General features: G+C 36.8%; 1 protein-coding gene across 3 annotated transcripts in view; it reads left to right on the top strand.

The window, feature by feature from the left end:
- The window catches only part of Unc79 (unc-79 homolog (C. elegans)), a 236,360-nt gene that overhangs the window by 86,102 nt on the left and 133,238 nt on the right, over positions 1–17,020 (top strand). For all 3 annotated transcript variants that reach the window (XM_013014130.1, XM_013014112.1, XM_013014121.1), the window contains 4 exons: positions 7,098–7,162; positions 11,887–11,975; positions 12,593–12,633; positions 15,003–15,031. In XM_013014130.1, coding sequence (XP_012869584.1) covers positions 7,098–7,162; positions 11,887–11,975; positions 12,593–12,633; positions 15,003–15,031 — 224 coding nt within the window. The remainder of the gene's footprint in view (positions 1–7,097; positions 7,163–11,886; positions 11,976–12,592; positions 12,634–15,002; positions 15,032–17,020) is intronic.

Genomic DNA, 17,020 nt, shown 5'->3' with positions numbered 1-17,020 from the left:
TTTTTTTTTTTTGCTTATGTGGTGCTGAGGAATCGAACCCAGGGCCTCATGCATGCAAGGCAAGCGCTCTACCACTGAGCCACCTTCCCAGCCCTGTATATACTTTTTTATTGCAGTATTTCATCGTCTTTTTCTCAGAGTAATGCTGGTCTCATAAAATGAGTTGAAAAGTGTTTCCTCTTATTTTCTGAGTTTATATAGGATTCATTTCTTAAATAGTTAAGAGAATTCACTAATGAAGCCATCTAGACTTAAAGCTTTCTATGTGGGAAAATTTTATGTTATGAATTTATTTTTTTATAATAGGACTTACAGTTTTCATTGAGCCATATTTTTAAATTTTTGTCTTTGGAGGAATATGAGAATTTCATTCAACTAATCAAATATATTGGAATATCTGTTGTGGTTTCTACCTTTTATTTCTGGCATTGGTAATTTATGCCTTTTCTTTCTTCACTAGGCTGGAAAGTTTTATCAATTTTATGATTTCTCCAATGATCCAGCTTTTGGATTTATTGCTTTTTTTCAATTGTTTTTCTTTTTTCAGTTTCATTATCTTTTGTCTTTATCTTTATTATTTTTCTATTATTTCTACCATTTCCGCCACTTAGCTTGACTCGTTCTTTTTTCTGATTTCATAAGGAAGAAATATGTGATTTTTGACCTTTTCTATTTTCTAATATAAGAATTTAGAGCTGCTGATTTCAAGCATTGTTTCTATTGCATCCCATGAATTTCTATGCATGTTATGTATAAAATATTTTATAACATTCTTTGGGATTTTTTATTTGATTCATACATTGTTTAGGATTATTTTTTAAATGCATTCTACTATAGAGCTACATCTCTAGCTCCTAATTTCTTTGGGTTTGATTTTTTTTTTTTTAGCATCTAATTGTATGTGTGTATTGGATTGATAGTTTTAACTTTATAATAGAATTTCTCTATCTTTAGCTTCAAAGTATACTTTCAAATTATGTTATAGTTGTTAATGTATATTTATTTCCATTTGTCCTTTTTGTCCTTTTCCATTGTCATCCTTTTTGTTCTTGTTAGACATTTTATACACACAAACTCACAATATTGTACTATTTTTAAAAATAATAATCTTTTAATAATGTATTAATGTGAGTAATATCTTTTGTGGTTATATATTATATTTGTTATGTCTCATTATAATACCTTGGGTAGTTCTGTGTAGTATTTTTTTCCTTCAATATTTTCCTTCAGAATTTTCTGAATATTTTTTGTATTGGAACTCAACTGGTAATATATTCTGTTGTCTAACATTTGTTTTCATATAATCTTTGTTTTAATATTTATTTATGAGAGATATTTTCATAGAGCTTAGAATTCTACTTTGACAGTATTTTTCTTTTAGCTTTAAAGATGTCCTTCCATTGTCTCGGGCTTGTATTGTTTCATCTAATTCATTGATCTTTCCTTCTGAATTGTCTAATGAGTTCTGAATTTTAATTTCAAATATTGCATCTTTTAATTTTTAAAAGTCCATTGATTCTTTCATTATATTCTCCATCTCTATGCTCACTGTGTACTTCCTCATATTTTCCTTTGTACATGTTTATAGTAGCTATTTTAAAATAATTTAACATATTTCATTATTTTATTTTCATACATGTACACAAAGTACTTTGACCATATTCATTTCCCTTTCACTTTCTTCTGCTGCCTTCCTCCTGCAATACACTCTTAACTAGAACTTATTTTATATTTTTGAAATTCCTTCTTAAGGGTTAGGTTCCACAGATGAAAGAGAAAACATATTATTTGTGTTTCTCATTCTGGCTTATTTTGCTTAACATAATCATCTCTACTTCTATCCATTTTCCTGCAGATGTCACAATTTCATTTTCCTTTCTGGCTCAAAAATACTTCATTGTGTAGATATACACATTCATTGGTCTATAGGTACCTAGGTAGATTCAGTAGTTCAGCTAGTACAAATAGTGCTACTATAAACATGAGTATGCAGATATCTCTATTGTATGCTGACTTAAATTCCTTCACATATATACCTGAAAGTGGTATAAGAGGAGCATATTCTGGGTCTACTTTTAGTTTTTGTGAAGATCCTTCATACTAATTTTCATAGTGAGTGTACTAATTTACATCTATACCATCAGTGTGTAAAGGTTTCTTTTATAACTGGACTAGGACTTGAACTTTGAATTTAGGGCTTCTCATGCATTGGGCTAGCTTGCTCATGGCTGGTCTGTAGCACTTGAGCCATGCTTCTAGCTTGTCTTTTTGCTGGTTAATTGCACTGGGGGGGGGGTGCGTCTTAGACTTTTGGCTTACGCTGGCTGCAAACCAAGATTCTTAGAATTTCAGTTTCCTGAGTAGGTAGGATTACAGGGGTAAGCCACTAGTGTCTGGCTATTTTCTTGATGATAATCATTCTCACTATAGTGAGATGGAATCTCGATGACTTATTTTTCTTTTATGGGTAGAGATGTGGAACATTTTTACATGTATTTATTGGCCATTTATCCATTTTTTTGAGATCTGTGAAATTTACTTACCCTTTTATTAAATGGATTTGTTTTTTTTAATATTAAAATTTTGAGCTGTTTATATATTCTGAATATTAATCCTTTGTTCAGCAAATATTTTTCCCATTCTATAGATTGCCTCCATTTTGGCAATTGTTTCCGTTGATGTAGAAAACCTTTTTTAATTCGATTCAATCTCATTTGTCAATTCTTGCTCTTATTTCTTAAGCAATTGGAGTCTTGTTCAAAAATCCTTTCCCATGAAACCTAAATTTCTTTGGGACTTGCTTACTTCACTTAATATGATTTTTCCAAGTCTTTCCATTTCATAACAAATGGGGTAGTGTTGTTCTTTCTGATGGAAGCATAGAATTCCATTGTATGTATGTATATGTGTGTGTATCTATCTATCTATTTCACATTTTCTTGATCCACTTATCTACTAAGTGTTGGTTCCATCTCTTAGCCATGGTTTCCCTTATTTGAAATAAGTTGTATGCATATAGGATAATCTTATCAGATAAGCTGAAAAGCTCAGAAGCTATGTACATATGTTCATATTAGATGATGCTAAGTGAGGGGGCTGGGAGGGTGGCTCAGTGGTAGAGCGCTTGCCTTGCATGCCTGAGGCCCTGGGTTCGATTCCTCAGCACCACATAAGCAAAAAAAAGGCCGGAAGTGGCGCTGTGGCTCAAGTGGTAGAGCGCTAGCCTTGAGCTGAAGAGCTGAGGGACAGCGCTCAGGCCCAGAGTTCAGGCCCCACGACCAGACCCCCCCCCAAAAGAAAAGATGATGCTAAGTGAAATGAACCCAAGATATGGACACAAGAAGTCTGTCTTTGTTGTTATTGTTTTAAATATACTATGTGGGGTTTTTTGTTGTTTCCTTTGTATGTTCTTCCCCCTATGGTATATCTCCTATTGTCACTGTACTTGATTTTGGTACCCTGCATCTTGTATATACATATGTCTTATCTGGGGAGAGGAAGGGGAATAACAAAACCCTGAAACGAGGACACAGGATGACCCATTGCAACAAGGATACCCACAGGACAGTATATTGGAAAGGAACGTAACTACTTCAGGCAGAGGAGTGGGGTGGATTGGGGAGAAGTAAGGGAGGTGGGGGAGGGAAGGGATAGTGGGACAACAACAAGGGACGAGGTAACAATGCTCGACAAGTAATGTACTCATTGCCTTAATCTTGAAAATGTAACCCCCCTGTACAGCATCTTTACAATAAAATAAAATTTAAAAAATGCTTTCCCTAGGCCTATATCTTCAAGTACTTTTTCATAGTAGTTACAGAATTTCAGTTCTTACATTAAGATTTTTGATCTATTTAGAATTGATTTTTGTACAGAGTGAGAAATAGGATCTAGTTTCAGTCTTCTACATGTGGCAAGCCACTTTTCTTAACACCATTTGTTAAGGATGTCTCCTCCATCAAGTTACTGGCAACTTTTTAAAAATCCACATGGCTGTACTTGTGCATTTCTGGCTTTATATCTGGGTCTCCTATTCTTTTCTACATATCTGGTCTACATATCTGGTTGTTGTTTTTTTTAATTTTTATTTTGCAAGTACCTTGCTGTTTCCGTTACCAAGGCTCTGTCATATAAATTGAAGTCAGGTATTGTGATACTTCCAGCTTGCTTTGGCTGTTCAGAGTCTGTTATTTAGGTTGAATTGTACAGTGTCTGGGTTGAGGTGTAGTTTCTCATCACTGGGCTCAGTACCCAAATATTCAGCCATATGTTCATGGCAATGAGCTAAATCCCAAGTACCACTCAAACAAAAATCGCTGGGGTTTCTGGTAGTGCCGCCTGAACTCGTTGTTGCTATATATGGGCTGAGCCAAAGATTAATTGTGCACCTCTAGTTTTGCTTTTTCCTTTTTTTGTGTAGTGGGAATCACTGTGGCCTATAAGGAGCTTTGCAGCCTATGGACTAGGCAGGTTCCCTCTTGTTCCACACACCTCTTCATTTGTGCCCACAGGGGCAATAAGTGTCTAAGACTAGGATGTACCCTCAGTGCATCAGAGGGTGGGAGAACTAACAGAACTAACTAATTTTTCAGTGGGAGAACAAGTGAGACACTCAGGAAGTCTTGCAGCCAGGCTCAGTGCTTTGAGACCCCACCGTGAGACCTTGTGAGAGAGAGGAGGCTGTTAGAAATGTGATCGGTAGGTTCTGGGTCAGCGCCCTAAGTCCTGCCTGGCAATAAATACAGGAAGCCAGAGTCCGCTCCTGCAAGCGTCTCTCTGCTTCCGGCAGCCTCATTCTGTGTTAGGGAGGAGGCTGGGGAAAGTACGCGATGTGCCAGGCCTGGGCTCACAGTTCTCAGCCCTGTCTAGAAGGGGACTCAGGTAACTGGGAAGCTAAGACCTCTGTCAGCCAAGTACTCTGTCAGCCGTGGGCCCAGTGCTGTTTCATGCTTCTCAGGCAGGGAGAGTTGGTCCTCCCAGAGGACCCCTCTGTCTGCACTGCCACCCACCATGGGGCCCTTGACCACCTGAGCTGCTCATTAAGCATCTCAGTAGGTCCAGGTTAGACCCTTGGCCTTTCCATGATCACCTCCCACCCGCACTGTGCCAGTGTGTTCCAAAGAGCTCTGAGCCATGATTGTCTTTTGTTTCAAATCTCCAGAGTAGTTAGTCTCATTTCTCTCAAGGTGGCACCTTTCCATAACTCTGTGAGAAAAGGAGAGTAACAAATGTCTTTCTTTTCCACTGTGAGACAGCTGTACAGGAGCAGTCTCTGTTTTGCCAAGCACCTGCACTGGATTTAAGGCTTGTGGGAAGTGTGGATTTATCCTGCAGCTAGAGGTGTCAGTCTGTCAGCAGAGCCACCTGGATTTCCTTGTCTATATTTCTTTTCCTTCCTTTCTGCTCTGGGGAACTGGAGTTGAAGTTCTAGACTTCTTGTGTGTGTTTTTTTCTTTCTATTTTCCTCTGTTGTCTTTCTGTTTCCTTATGATTTTCATCTGCCCTGTCCTTTTTCATGATTCCTGATGTTCCTGTCTTCAGAACATAGTCTCATCTTCGTTACCCTGAGTCTTCTTATTCATGGAGTCTAACAGAAGATGCCACTAATCTGCCATCTTCTTTTTTCTTTGCAGTACTCAAAATTTAATTCATGTTTGCTATATAAGCATCCTATTACTTAAACTACGACTTCATTCATTTTGATTTTAATTTTTTTAGGTAAGATATTGTACTAACTTTGCCTAGATTAGCTTCCAACTGCAATTCTACTTCTGTCTATTACGTAGCTGAGATTATAGAGGTGTATCACCATATCAGCTTTGCTTTTAAGAGAGAAAGTCTCTATAACATTTTTCCTTGGGCTAGCCTTCAACCATGGTCCATCTATAGCTGGGATTACAGGCATGCACTAGCATGTCTAACCCCAACTGTGTATTGATTTGTGTTCACTGCTCAGATCTCAGTGGTAGGAAGGATTTTAATGCATTTATAAATAGAAAAGAATGCTATAATGGATTAATTGTGTCTGTAATGAGTGAGTATTGGATTGGAGGAACAGGGTTTATATCCCATGTATTTGCATTCATGGATAGGTTAAATAGAGTCTTTCTGTTTTTCTAGTTATACAGAAAACTTGTTACCCTCCTTTATAGACAGCTTGACTTCATCACATATGGGAAACAAATCTGATAATTCTAAATGATGTCTATTAATGTTTTCTCATACATTCATTTCTATTTTTCTTGCTCTCAAAATATAGTGGACCTAATATTATATTTTTTGGATACTGCATGGTCTCTGTCTATAATTTTTGTCCTCTTGTTAAATAAATTGATTTCTTGCCCTATAATTTAGACTAGGATATGTTAGAAAGATGTCCCAATCACACAATTACATTATATTTTATTTAAATGCTGGATATTGTTAGTTAAATACATTAGGTCACATCATAATCACTGGATAATAATTCCTGGTTATGTTTTCTTATCTGCTACCTTTCAGATCATTCATTTCTTTCCTCATTTTCTATGTATACTCAGATGAGGACTTGATTGTAGATATCAACAAACTAGCAGAGGTTCAATATATGGGTACCATTCATGAGAGAAATAAGTTCCATGTGGCAAGAAACTCATCTTTCTAGTTTCCACTTTTGATGACAAAGAGGTGGGATGTGAAAAGGTGGTAAATGCCTTACCATTCCTCTACTTATTAGTTTGAAATTTAGCCTGATGCCAAAAATTTAGGACATTTCCAATAGTATTCTATGGTGAAAAAATGTAAAATTCCAGGAAGTAAGAGATAATTGGGAAATCTTTGAGAAATTATTAATGTTGTTGTGAGGTAAGATGGTGCTGTGTATGCCACCTTGTAACTGTTTTCTCTTTTTAGGAAAATGGTTGGAATTGTGATATCTTTGCCTGCTTTCAAATTTTTTTGTACATTACAAAGCCTGATTTTGTTAGGTAGCCATCTAATTATGTTGGTTCCATTTATGATAAAGAAAACTAGTGAACTAGTGAACTGTCTACTGTGCTTTTACCAGTGTATAAATGATTTCAATGAAAAATATTCATTGGCTCTACCTTGCTTTACAGCTTGGAATCCCATCCACTGCCAGCACATGGAATGCCACAACGCAATTAACAAGCCAGCCGTGAAGGTATTGTTTTACTAGACCTTGTGCATTTGTCTTTTCAGTGGTCACATTATTAGGAACGCACTGCTGAATGAAGTGGTATAGACAGCATGATTCTCTGTAAAGCAGAGGCCTAGTATGTATAAACTCAAACATCTTCCATATTCAGTTTAACTGTATTTGGGCAGATTGTCTGCCTAATGGTGGTGGTGTCTCTAAGTTTTGGTTGAATTCATAGGCAAGTATTATGCAATACAGAACTAATTATCAGAAGAATCTTGATGAACTCTTCCATATTCCTTAATTAAGCTTCTATTTGAGCTAGTAAACTCAGGGTAATGTGTTTTTTTCATTTTTACTTGAATGTTACAAATTCAGAATACCTAGTAGATGACTATGCAAATTCAAGCATTGTAGGGTAAAAATAGATAAAATTATTAAGTTCAGATCACAGATGCAATAGCAGTTGAAACAATAGAAATGTTTGGATGATATACAACAAATTATATCAGAGGAAATAGTGTTTTAAAGAAGTCAAGTGGTCAGAAAGATCATACTGTCATTTAATATTAAAACTATTAACAGAACTGAGCACCTTATTCTCAGCCTTATTCTTTTCTGCTCATCAAATTAGTTCAGTCCTGCTAAATGCCTTAATCTTGGAAATAAGGTGTTAAGAGAGATAATCAAACAAAATTACTTATGGTAATATTTGTTGGACCTAAAATACTTGGCTGGGTAGAATACTGTGTGGCTTTATAGGGGCAAATGAGTATTAGTGGAAATCATTAGAGGTGATGAATACGCTACAGAACTTAATGTTATGGGAAGTGGCTTCCCTTAATGTACTTTGCTGATGACTCAATAATAGAAAATGAATGCTAAAACTTTATAGTAACAGAAAACAGGAAAAGTAAGACATAATAAATAGAAAAGGAAAGAAAATGTGTTTTGTAAACTAAAATGAGCAACAGAGTGCCAGTTATACCATTGTCATTTAGATACCTTATACTAACAAAGGCAAAGAACAAATTTAGTAATATAAGGAAGGACTAACAAAAGTCATCCTTATATTACTAAATTTGTTCTTTGCCTTTGATGAAGGCAAACTGAATGAGTGTTGAAAAGTTGCAGAAGAGAGGAACTGCCAATGGAAATAGACCTCTACTGTGTGCACCCCTCTACTGGACTTTAGCAGTTTGGGGGTTTACAAGTACTCTTCCTTGATTTGAGGATATTTGAGCTGAACACACAGAAGATTATAAGCTATTCACGGAGCTCAGTTTGTTTCTTCTCAGGGATGAGATTTGCATAGTTCTCTCTTACTTTTGTTTCTGTATCTTTTTTCTTCCTTCTGGTTGTAGGTTTTCATATCAGGCTACATTTTCTTTTTCTTTCTTTCTTTTTTTTTTGTGCATCGTGGGGCTTGAACGCTGGGCCTGGGTGTTATCTCTCAGCTCTTCAGCTCAAGGCTAGTGCTCTACCACTTGAGCCATAGCACCACTTCCGGCCTTTTCTGTTTATGTGGTGCTGAGGAATCGAACCCAGGGCCTCATGCATGCAAGGCAAACACTCTACCACTGAGCCACCTTCCCATCCCCTCAGGCTACATTTTCATGAGTTCTCTGGCATCCCGGTTAATAAAGCTTTCTGGTCATCCAATCACAGAAATTATCAAGGAATTAGATTTTTCTCCTTTTTCAAACTAACAGCCTGTTTCACTCCACTAGATCAATCTTACTTCTCTCCCTAAAACAAATTCTCGTGGATAGGCCAAACCATCCTTCTTTATCTCATTTTTCTTTATTGAGGTGGAATTCACACAACAAGAAATTAACCATTTGTGAACAGTTCAGTGGCATTTAGGACATTCATTCACACAGTGCTTTAAACTACCACCTTTATCTAGTTCAAAGACATTTTCATTACCCCCAAATCTTACTGATCTCCAGTTTCTTAAAGAGCTCTCTTTTCTATTATCACTGCACATTTTATAGAAAGGTAACCTTTTTTGTTAAAGTTTCCTGTGCTAGGCATTTTTTTGCATTACAATAGGCCTACCTCAGAATTGTTTTCCCTTTACAATGTGAGTGTTCCCAAACACATACCATTACCACATGACATGCAGACCAGGGTATCCATATTCAGATGCTTATAACATTGTATTAAGTGTAAGGGAAATTTATGAAATTGTATAGTGTGTCTAATTTAAGTTTTAAAACTAAGTATTATTCATAGTGAAAAGTAGCCAGTATGAATCATCAGACTGTTATGACATTGAGTTGGAGTGTTCTGAGTTATTTTAGTTCATTTCTTTTTCTTACTCTCCATTTTCTTAAACCTCTACAATGGGCATAGATTTTATTTATAATCAGAAGGTAGTTATTTTTAATACAACAGCCAGATATGAACACATTAATGTGAGGGCAAGCTGATCTGCTCAGAACAGTGGGTCTTGTTAATGTATTTAACAGATGAGAGATCAATTAGCTAAATCTCTAATAAACGTGTGTGTGTGTGTGTGTGTGTGTGTGTGTGTGTGTGTGTGTATGTCAGTCCTGGTGCTTGACCTTGGGGCCTGGGCTCTGTCTCTGAGCTTTGGTTGTCAAGACTAGATTTAAGGATCGAAGGATTACAGGCATGTGCCACCCATGTATGGTGCTAGTAAACTCTTAATGGTTCTAATAACCTAGGAGGGGTTTGGGTTTTGTTGTTTTTTTCCTTGCGGTATCAGAGCCTCATCCTTTTGAGCCTTACCTCCACTTTTGTTTTGGCTAGTTTATTGGAAATAAAAGTCTCACGTACTTTTCTGTCCTGGCTGGTTTCCAAGTATGATCCACAGATCTCAGCCTCCCAAGTAGGATTACTGGTGTGAGCCACCAGTACCCCGAGAATTTTTCTTTTTAAGTTGAATGAAAGACTCATCTGTATCTAGTCAAGGTGTTGATGGCTTGTTTGATAAGTAAGGAAGTATGGTAAAATCCTGGGGAAAATTGATTAACCTTTATCAAAAGCCTGATATTGCCATAATAGTGAGTTAGGCCCAAATGATTGGCGAAATACAAATATGTTACTTATTTTTGTTAAAACATGTTGCGAAGAAGTACATTTTAGGTAAGATCCAAGATTTACAGTCCGATTAAATGTGAAAATATGTTGGGTTTATTGAGTGTATTAGATCACATTCTGCTTTTGGTACCTGGGTTTTACTTGAAGTTCACTTTATAAACTACTTGAAGCCCAGATAACTATGTAAGGGAGGGTCAGCAAACTATGACACACAACAAAATTTGGCTTGCTGTCTGCTTTTGTAAATAAAGTTTTATTTAAACACAGTTATACTCATTTGCTTATACATTGACTATGATTACTTTCATGCCGGGAAGAGTTGAGTAGTTGTGATAAACTGTGTGGGCCACAAAGCCTAAACAATTTACTCCTTAGGCCTTTATAGGATAAATGTTACCAATCCTCGATTTAATAAACCAAACAGTAGTTATTCATTGAATGTAAGAAATAAACTTAAATAGAATTTTTCACACTACATCTTTAGCTCTAGGCAACATGTAATTTATAAATTTTGATGGTTTAATTACTTAAATTTAGCAATTACAATTGTTATATAGCCAATCACTTCAACTCCTCAGGGCTTTAACTTTGAATTACAGGCTGATTGGGTTGTAAATTTGGGTCATTTCCTCCTTCCAAATGGAGTAAAGACCCAGTGAAGTTCCACAAGTATCTGTATACTAGGCATCTTAACTGTATAATCGCTATAGTGTAGACTAATTACTTCTTGAAAACAACAACAGAATTCAAAATGACTGATAAACACAAAAATTTAAGGTGATACAAAATGCAAAACTCAGCTAGTCTTTTTTTTTTTTTTGCGGTTGTGGGGCTTGAACTCAGGGCCTGGGCTCTGTCCCTGGGCTTCTTTGTGCTCTACCACTTTGAGCAACAGCCCCACTTCTAGCTTTTGAGTGGTTAATTGGAGATAAGTTTCTCGGGGACTTTTCTTCCTGGGCTGGCTATGAATCTTAATCCTTAGATCTCAGCCTCCTGAGCAGCAAGGATTACAGGTGTGAGCCACCAATGTCCGGCTCAGCTAGTCTTTTGAAAAGTTTGTTCACTTGATTTAAACATCCGGATATTTGAAATGATGATCGAGTGTAAAATGAACACTCTTCTGTTCTTAGATTAGTAAAACTCCAAGCATCAAGGGTGAATTGTTGTAGGTCATATGCAGAAAAAAAGCAAAGGAAAATAAAACATTGTATGATTGATTTAGAGTTAAGATACTGAGTAAGAAAAGTGATTTAATGCTCATGTTTTCAATGAGCTGTATCTGAGGAAGCAAAAAATTCACAATTCTCTAAATTTTCTTCTGCCAGCACTTTGATTTTAGTTATGATTTTGAAATCTTAATACTATATTTTTCTTTTCCTAAAAGAGATGATTATGTTTACTACCCATAGAGCCAGTTTGAATAGTCATTGAACAAGATGATGTGGGCTGAGGGTGGATTTCTTGCCCCTATTTTTACTTGAGTTGCAAATAACAAGGAGAAATAGAAATACACAGCAGGCACATTTCAGTCATCAGTCAGCGTAGCACAGCGTTACAATATGAAATGGTTTCCCTAAAATTGTTTGTTCCATCTTGCTTTACTACTCTGTCATATTGAAGTGTCGGTCACGTGGTACATAGGAATAGGAGAGTTCATTCTGTTGTTTTGTGTGTTTCAGATGTGTATAGATCCTTCCCTGTCAGTAGCTTTGGGTGATAAACCTCCTCCGTTGTATCTCTGTGAAGAATGCAGCGAGAGAATTGCAGGGTAGGTATAAAAGTCCTTAAAAAGAAAGAAGTGGAGCAAAATGAGAACATTAGAAACATTAGTTGGACTCAACGTGATTGTGTTACCCAAGTTTTATGTTAGCCTCTCTACTTTTTTACAGGTTAGTTTGATATTTGTCATTTGGGAGATTTCAGCTTTGAAAATGTTGCACTATTTCCCCCCACATGACATGATAAAGGAATTCCACAGAATAAAGCAATTTCAGTTTTGAACTAACTCTATTAAAAAGGCTGTTAGAGGGATAAAAAAGATGCAAAAGAAAACTGATTTTTCAAACATGGCATAGAATTCAAGTGGGATTTTTTTGGCTGGTTAGTGTCACACTCAGCTTTGTATTGATTATGCTGTATTTTGGTTGGCATAGTTAGCATCTGGAAAGTAGCATTTAAAGATAACTACATATGATGAAATGCTTATAATTTAACATTTAACTGGAATGCATTAGACATTTTAAAAGGTTTATTATGATAGTATTCTTAATTATACTTCATTTTATTAAAAGCCTTTCATCAAGAGCACGAAGCTTACAAACATTCATGTGGAAGGGGAGCATTTCATTGAAGAAGCTCACAAATGAATTCTGTTTCTCTTTGTAGGGACCACAGCGAGTGGCTGATTGATGTTCTTCTGCCACAAGGTATGATTTATTTTGGAAAGGATGAATAATGCGTAATCATGACTAATGGCATGATAGATTTGTCTCCTTTTGTACTATTTTATTTTTACAAAGACAGTAACCAAAGCATAATATTCCATGACTATTATTGACCCGAAGCATTATATCAATGTCTTCCTTATAATATTCGCAAACACTTAATGGGGGAAGAGGTATCAGCCCTACCCAAATTCAGGTTAGATGTTGCAATTATGATTCTGTTTGACTAACGTCCTGTTGAATTGTCTTAAGGGATTTTCTTTCCGGAAGGGAAGAGGTCAGGAAGGGGGTAAGGAAGGAAGAGAATTGAAAACGGGCCTTTATCTGCCATTGTTACAGGCTCTGTACTGGGGAGGCATCTTTTAATTGCTCTGAGAGTTCATCTCCCTAGCAGTGAAATTAGGATAAAGTATATTTAACCTATTTCAAAGGAAAGACAAGATCTTTAGTGCTCCTTAAAATTTTTAGAATTTTTAAAGCTGTATCCTAAAAGTTGATAGGTTCCAGACAGAGCATTGCTCTGCACCAGGAGAAGCATCTATTTCAGCCACCTCATTGGTGCCTAAAGTGACAGAGACAAGGATTCAGAAAAGCATAGCAAAGACAGGTGGAAAAATCTGGGGACATATTACAAATCAGGGACACAGGGAGAACTTGACATAATACTTTTGATACACAGAATTTAAGACCTTTTGCTGATGGTAATCACACTACCACTTTGTAGAATAATGTTTTATATTACACTATCTCAGTGTTAAGAGAGAAATTGACTTAGTGACTGACATCTGTAGAACAGTGTGACGCTGTGAGTGACATTTCACTTCCTTCAAAGAGCCATTAGCACATTTCACAGAAGGTCAGCTAGAAAGATTTGGGCTGAACTATGGGTAAATTGGGCTACTTCCAGTGCTTTGAGAGAAAACTGGCTATGAAGTTCTAAAATTCTTTTCCTCCTCCTCCTCCTCCTCTTTCTTCTTCTTCTTCTTCTTCTTTTTTTTTTTTTTTTTTTGAGCCACGGTCTAGCCTTATGGCTGGGGCTGGCCTCAGACTTCTAGTTCTCTTGCCTCTACCTCCCAAGTACTGGGATTTCAGGTGTGCAGCGCTATGAATGACTTGTTTTTTCATTTCTTAATGGACAGTCTTGTTATATTAGATTAGCCTTAAACTTCTGGGCTGAACCAATTCTCCGATCAGCCTCCCAAGTAGCCGGCACCACAGGACCATATGTTCGAAAATACGAGATGGGTTTCTGAGTTTTGGTCATCATTTCTAGATGATATTCATCTTTGAAAGAATTAAGATTAACTTAAGGATTTTTCTAGAAATATGACAGTAGTCTAATATTATTTAAGATATAACTCTAAACTTAGGATAACAAACTATCAAATAATAGTTATATCAAATGAGTTTTTGCAATAAGCTACATTTCATTGGTTTGGCATCCACTAATTCTTACTTTCCAGATAGGATTTGCAAGAAGTTTGACTTTAATCTTTTAACTAACTTGCAAGAAACCATCCTATAAATACAGTGTCATTCCATTTTTTGAGCACTTACTATTTCAAGGGTAATGTTACTAGATTCTTGGAAGAATTATTTTCAAGTACCCTCAAGCATTGATTTCCATGGAAATGACTGATAGTCCAACTAAAAAAAAATTCTTACACATTCATTAAAAGTAATGTTGGAAGAAGACAGCAGTTAGGCAGCTTTACTCCTGGTGGTCTACTCATACGTTTGAGAATTACCTCCTCTTACATAACCATGTAGCTGATGTTACATGAGATAAGACTGACATAAATTGATAGTTCAAATATAAGTAGGTCAAGTTACTTGGTTTCTTTTTCTTTTTAATTGCTATAGCAACCCATCTTTTGATGGTGGTCTAAGTGTACTGCTCAGGCCTTTGTCATCGTATAATAGAACAGCCAACTGGGATTCAGAGGTTTTAGCTGTAAGTACATCTCTACTATTGATAGCTAGAACTCTCCAACCACAGTGGCCTTCAACTTCGTCTTCTGTAAAAGGAAGAGGCAAAATTAATGTTGTTTGGCTTCAACACGATGTGATTTCTAGTCAGAGAGAGAGAAAGTCGAATTAGATGTGAAACTAAGGGACATTTTTAGGACATGCAACAAAACCTTGAGATCATTATCAGATTGAGAAAGAACACTTTATGCCTTTGTAAGAAAATAGAGGCCAACAAAACAGATGACAGTTTATGAGACAAAACCTGTTTTTGTTAAGGTCAGAGGTTATGTTACTAAGGTTGTCTATTCCCCTTCATGGTTGCCCCTATTTAAAATAGGCTCTTTTCCTTTGTTGATATTTTGTGTACCTTCCCCTTACAGCTGAAATATCTGCTATATGTCAGAAAAAGGTAAGAGCAACCATCTGTGTGGTGGTGCATGGTTTCCTGTTTATATGTAAATTCATTCATCAACATCTGTCTCATGTCTGCACCGTGGTTTTGTGATTTGTATATGTCACTGGTTTTGTGGAGGGGAAAGGAAACAATTTAGCATGGAACATTGTGATGTCCAAGTAGTCTTTATTTCCATTTTTGCTTTTGCTCACTCATCTTGTGCATATGCATTTCTTTAAGTAATCTGAAGTAAGGGCATACATGTAATCTGGGATAGGAATCTAATTTTGAAAAGGTTTGAATGAGAGGGCAATACATGGAGCTTAATCTTTGTTAAAGATTTGTCCTTCTGCTAAAAATCTTTATTATTTTAAGTACAGTGCAAATATTCTAATATATGTGTAAAAACTATCCAATCAAGTATATACATTGAAAGTATTCATTTATATGTAAGTTGTATGAAATATTTAGCTAAAGATTTTTTCCTTAAAATTCCTTTCAGTTGCTTTTTATAAAGTTTCTCTAATCCATTTCTCTTTTTTTTTCTCTTCTTGTTTTAGTAGTTGTAAAGTGTAAGAGAAGGTAGCATGGTATCATCCAAAGAGCTTTGACTCATTGGTTGAGATACCTGTACTTCCTCTTATCTGTGAGGACCTTGTATAAATTACTTAAAATTTGAGGGAGATTGATTATGAGTAGGTATATTTGGAAGGCTAGCTCAGTTAATTATTTCTTATAACAAACTTCCCCAAAATGCAATGGATAATAACAACTACCAATTATTTGATTGCGATTCTGTTGTTCAGAAGTTTGGCCTTTGCTCAGTGAGGCAGGTCTTCTGATGAACTCTGCTAGGAGCACTGGGTATTGGCAAGTCCCAGAGGGTGTCACTTGTGCATATCCTATCTTGGGTCCTAACTGAGGTGGTTGGTTTGGATGACTGAGGTGGGTGTGCCTACCATGTTCCAGGAGATGTTTCATTCTCCAGTCTAAGCTAGACTTGTTTGCAGGCAGCAATGTTGTAGAATAGGAAGGAAGGAAGTTGGAAGGCTCCTTGATATGGAAGCTCAGAAGTCACACAGCATCCTTTCTGTCGCATTGCATTTGGTAAAGCAGATTTCAGGGCCAGCCCAGATTCAAGAAGTAGGGTAATGGGACTTTCCTGGTTATCACAGTGGCAAAAAAAAAATTCTGATTGTATTTACTCTAACACAATCTTTTTTCTATACACAATTATGTAAATTCTTTCCATATACAAAATATGTTCACCACAAGACACTCCTCAGGCTTAAAGTTTAAGTGCTCATAATCTAAATGTGTAAAGGTCACTGAGGAAACTCACTGGTGCAGTTTCTTTTGATTTAGAGACGTGTGGACTAACCAGGAAAATTATCTACTGCATCTCACCCAAGGCAAAATGGTGAAGTAGGGACAGGGTAAGAGCAGCAGGCATCTATCCAGAAAGAAGCGGCAGCAGCCGCAGAGAGCACTCTCAGGTCAGCAGTGGCTCCAGCAGTGAACACGCCAGCAGCTCCTGCCACTCTTGTAGGGACAGTGAATGTGCCTTTATTAGAATCTGGTTTGGCTACTTAGGAGTAGTTTTGTAACCCACCCATCCTTCTGAGGCCTTGATTCCTTTTCAGGAAGAAAATGGCCTGTGTTGCATGCAGCAAGTGCCTCGGTCTGTTTGCTGCCTGTGTTTAGAAGCTGGGATGTTACAGACCTTTTTTTTTTCATTTTGAATTGTATCTTTCCACTTTAGGTGTCTAGTATGCCTTTCCTGAAATACTCATGGGTTTCCACTGGGCTTAGTGGTACATACCTGTAATCCCAGCATTGAGGAAGTGAAGGCAGGAGGCTAGACTGGTCTGCATAGTGAGTTTAAGGCCCGTCTGGGCTATATAGTAAGACCCTGTCTTAAAAAAAATAAAAAATGGGGGGCTGGGAAGGTGGCTCAGTGGTAGAGCGTTTGCCTTGCATGCCTGAGGCCCTGGGTTCAATTCC

This window comes from Dipodomys ordii, unplaced genomic scaffold (assembly GCF_000151885.1).
Source record: "Dipodomys ordii isolate 6190 unplaced genomic scaffold, Dord_2.0 Scaffold2, whole genome shotgun sequence".
NCBI classification, from domain to species: domain Eukaryota; kingdom Metazoa; phylum Chordata; class Mammalia; order Rodentia; family Heteromyidae; genus Dipodomys; species Dipodomys ordii.
The sequence above is the reverse complement of the archived record's forward strand: the minus strand, read 5'-3'. Positions and strand labels throughout refer to the sequence as shown.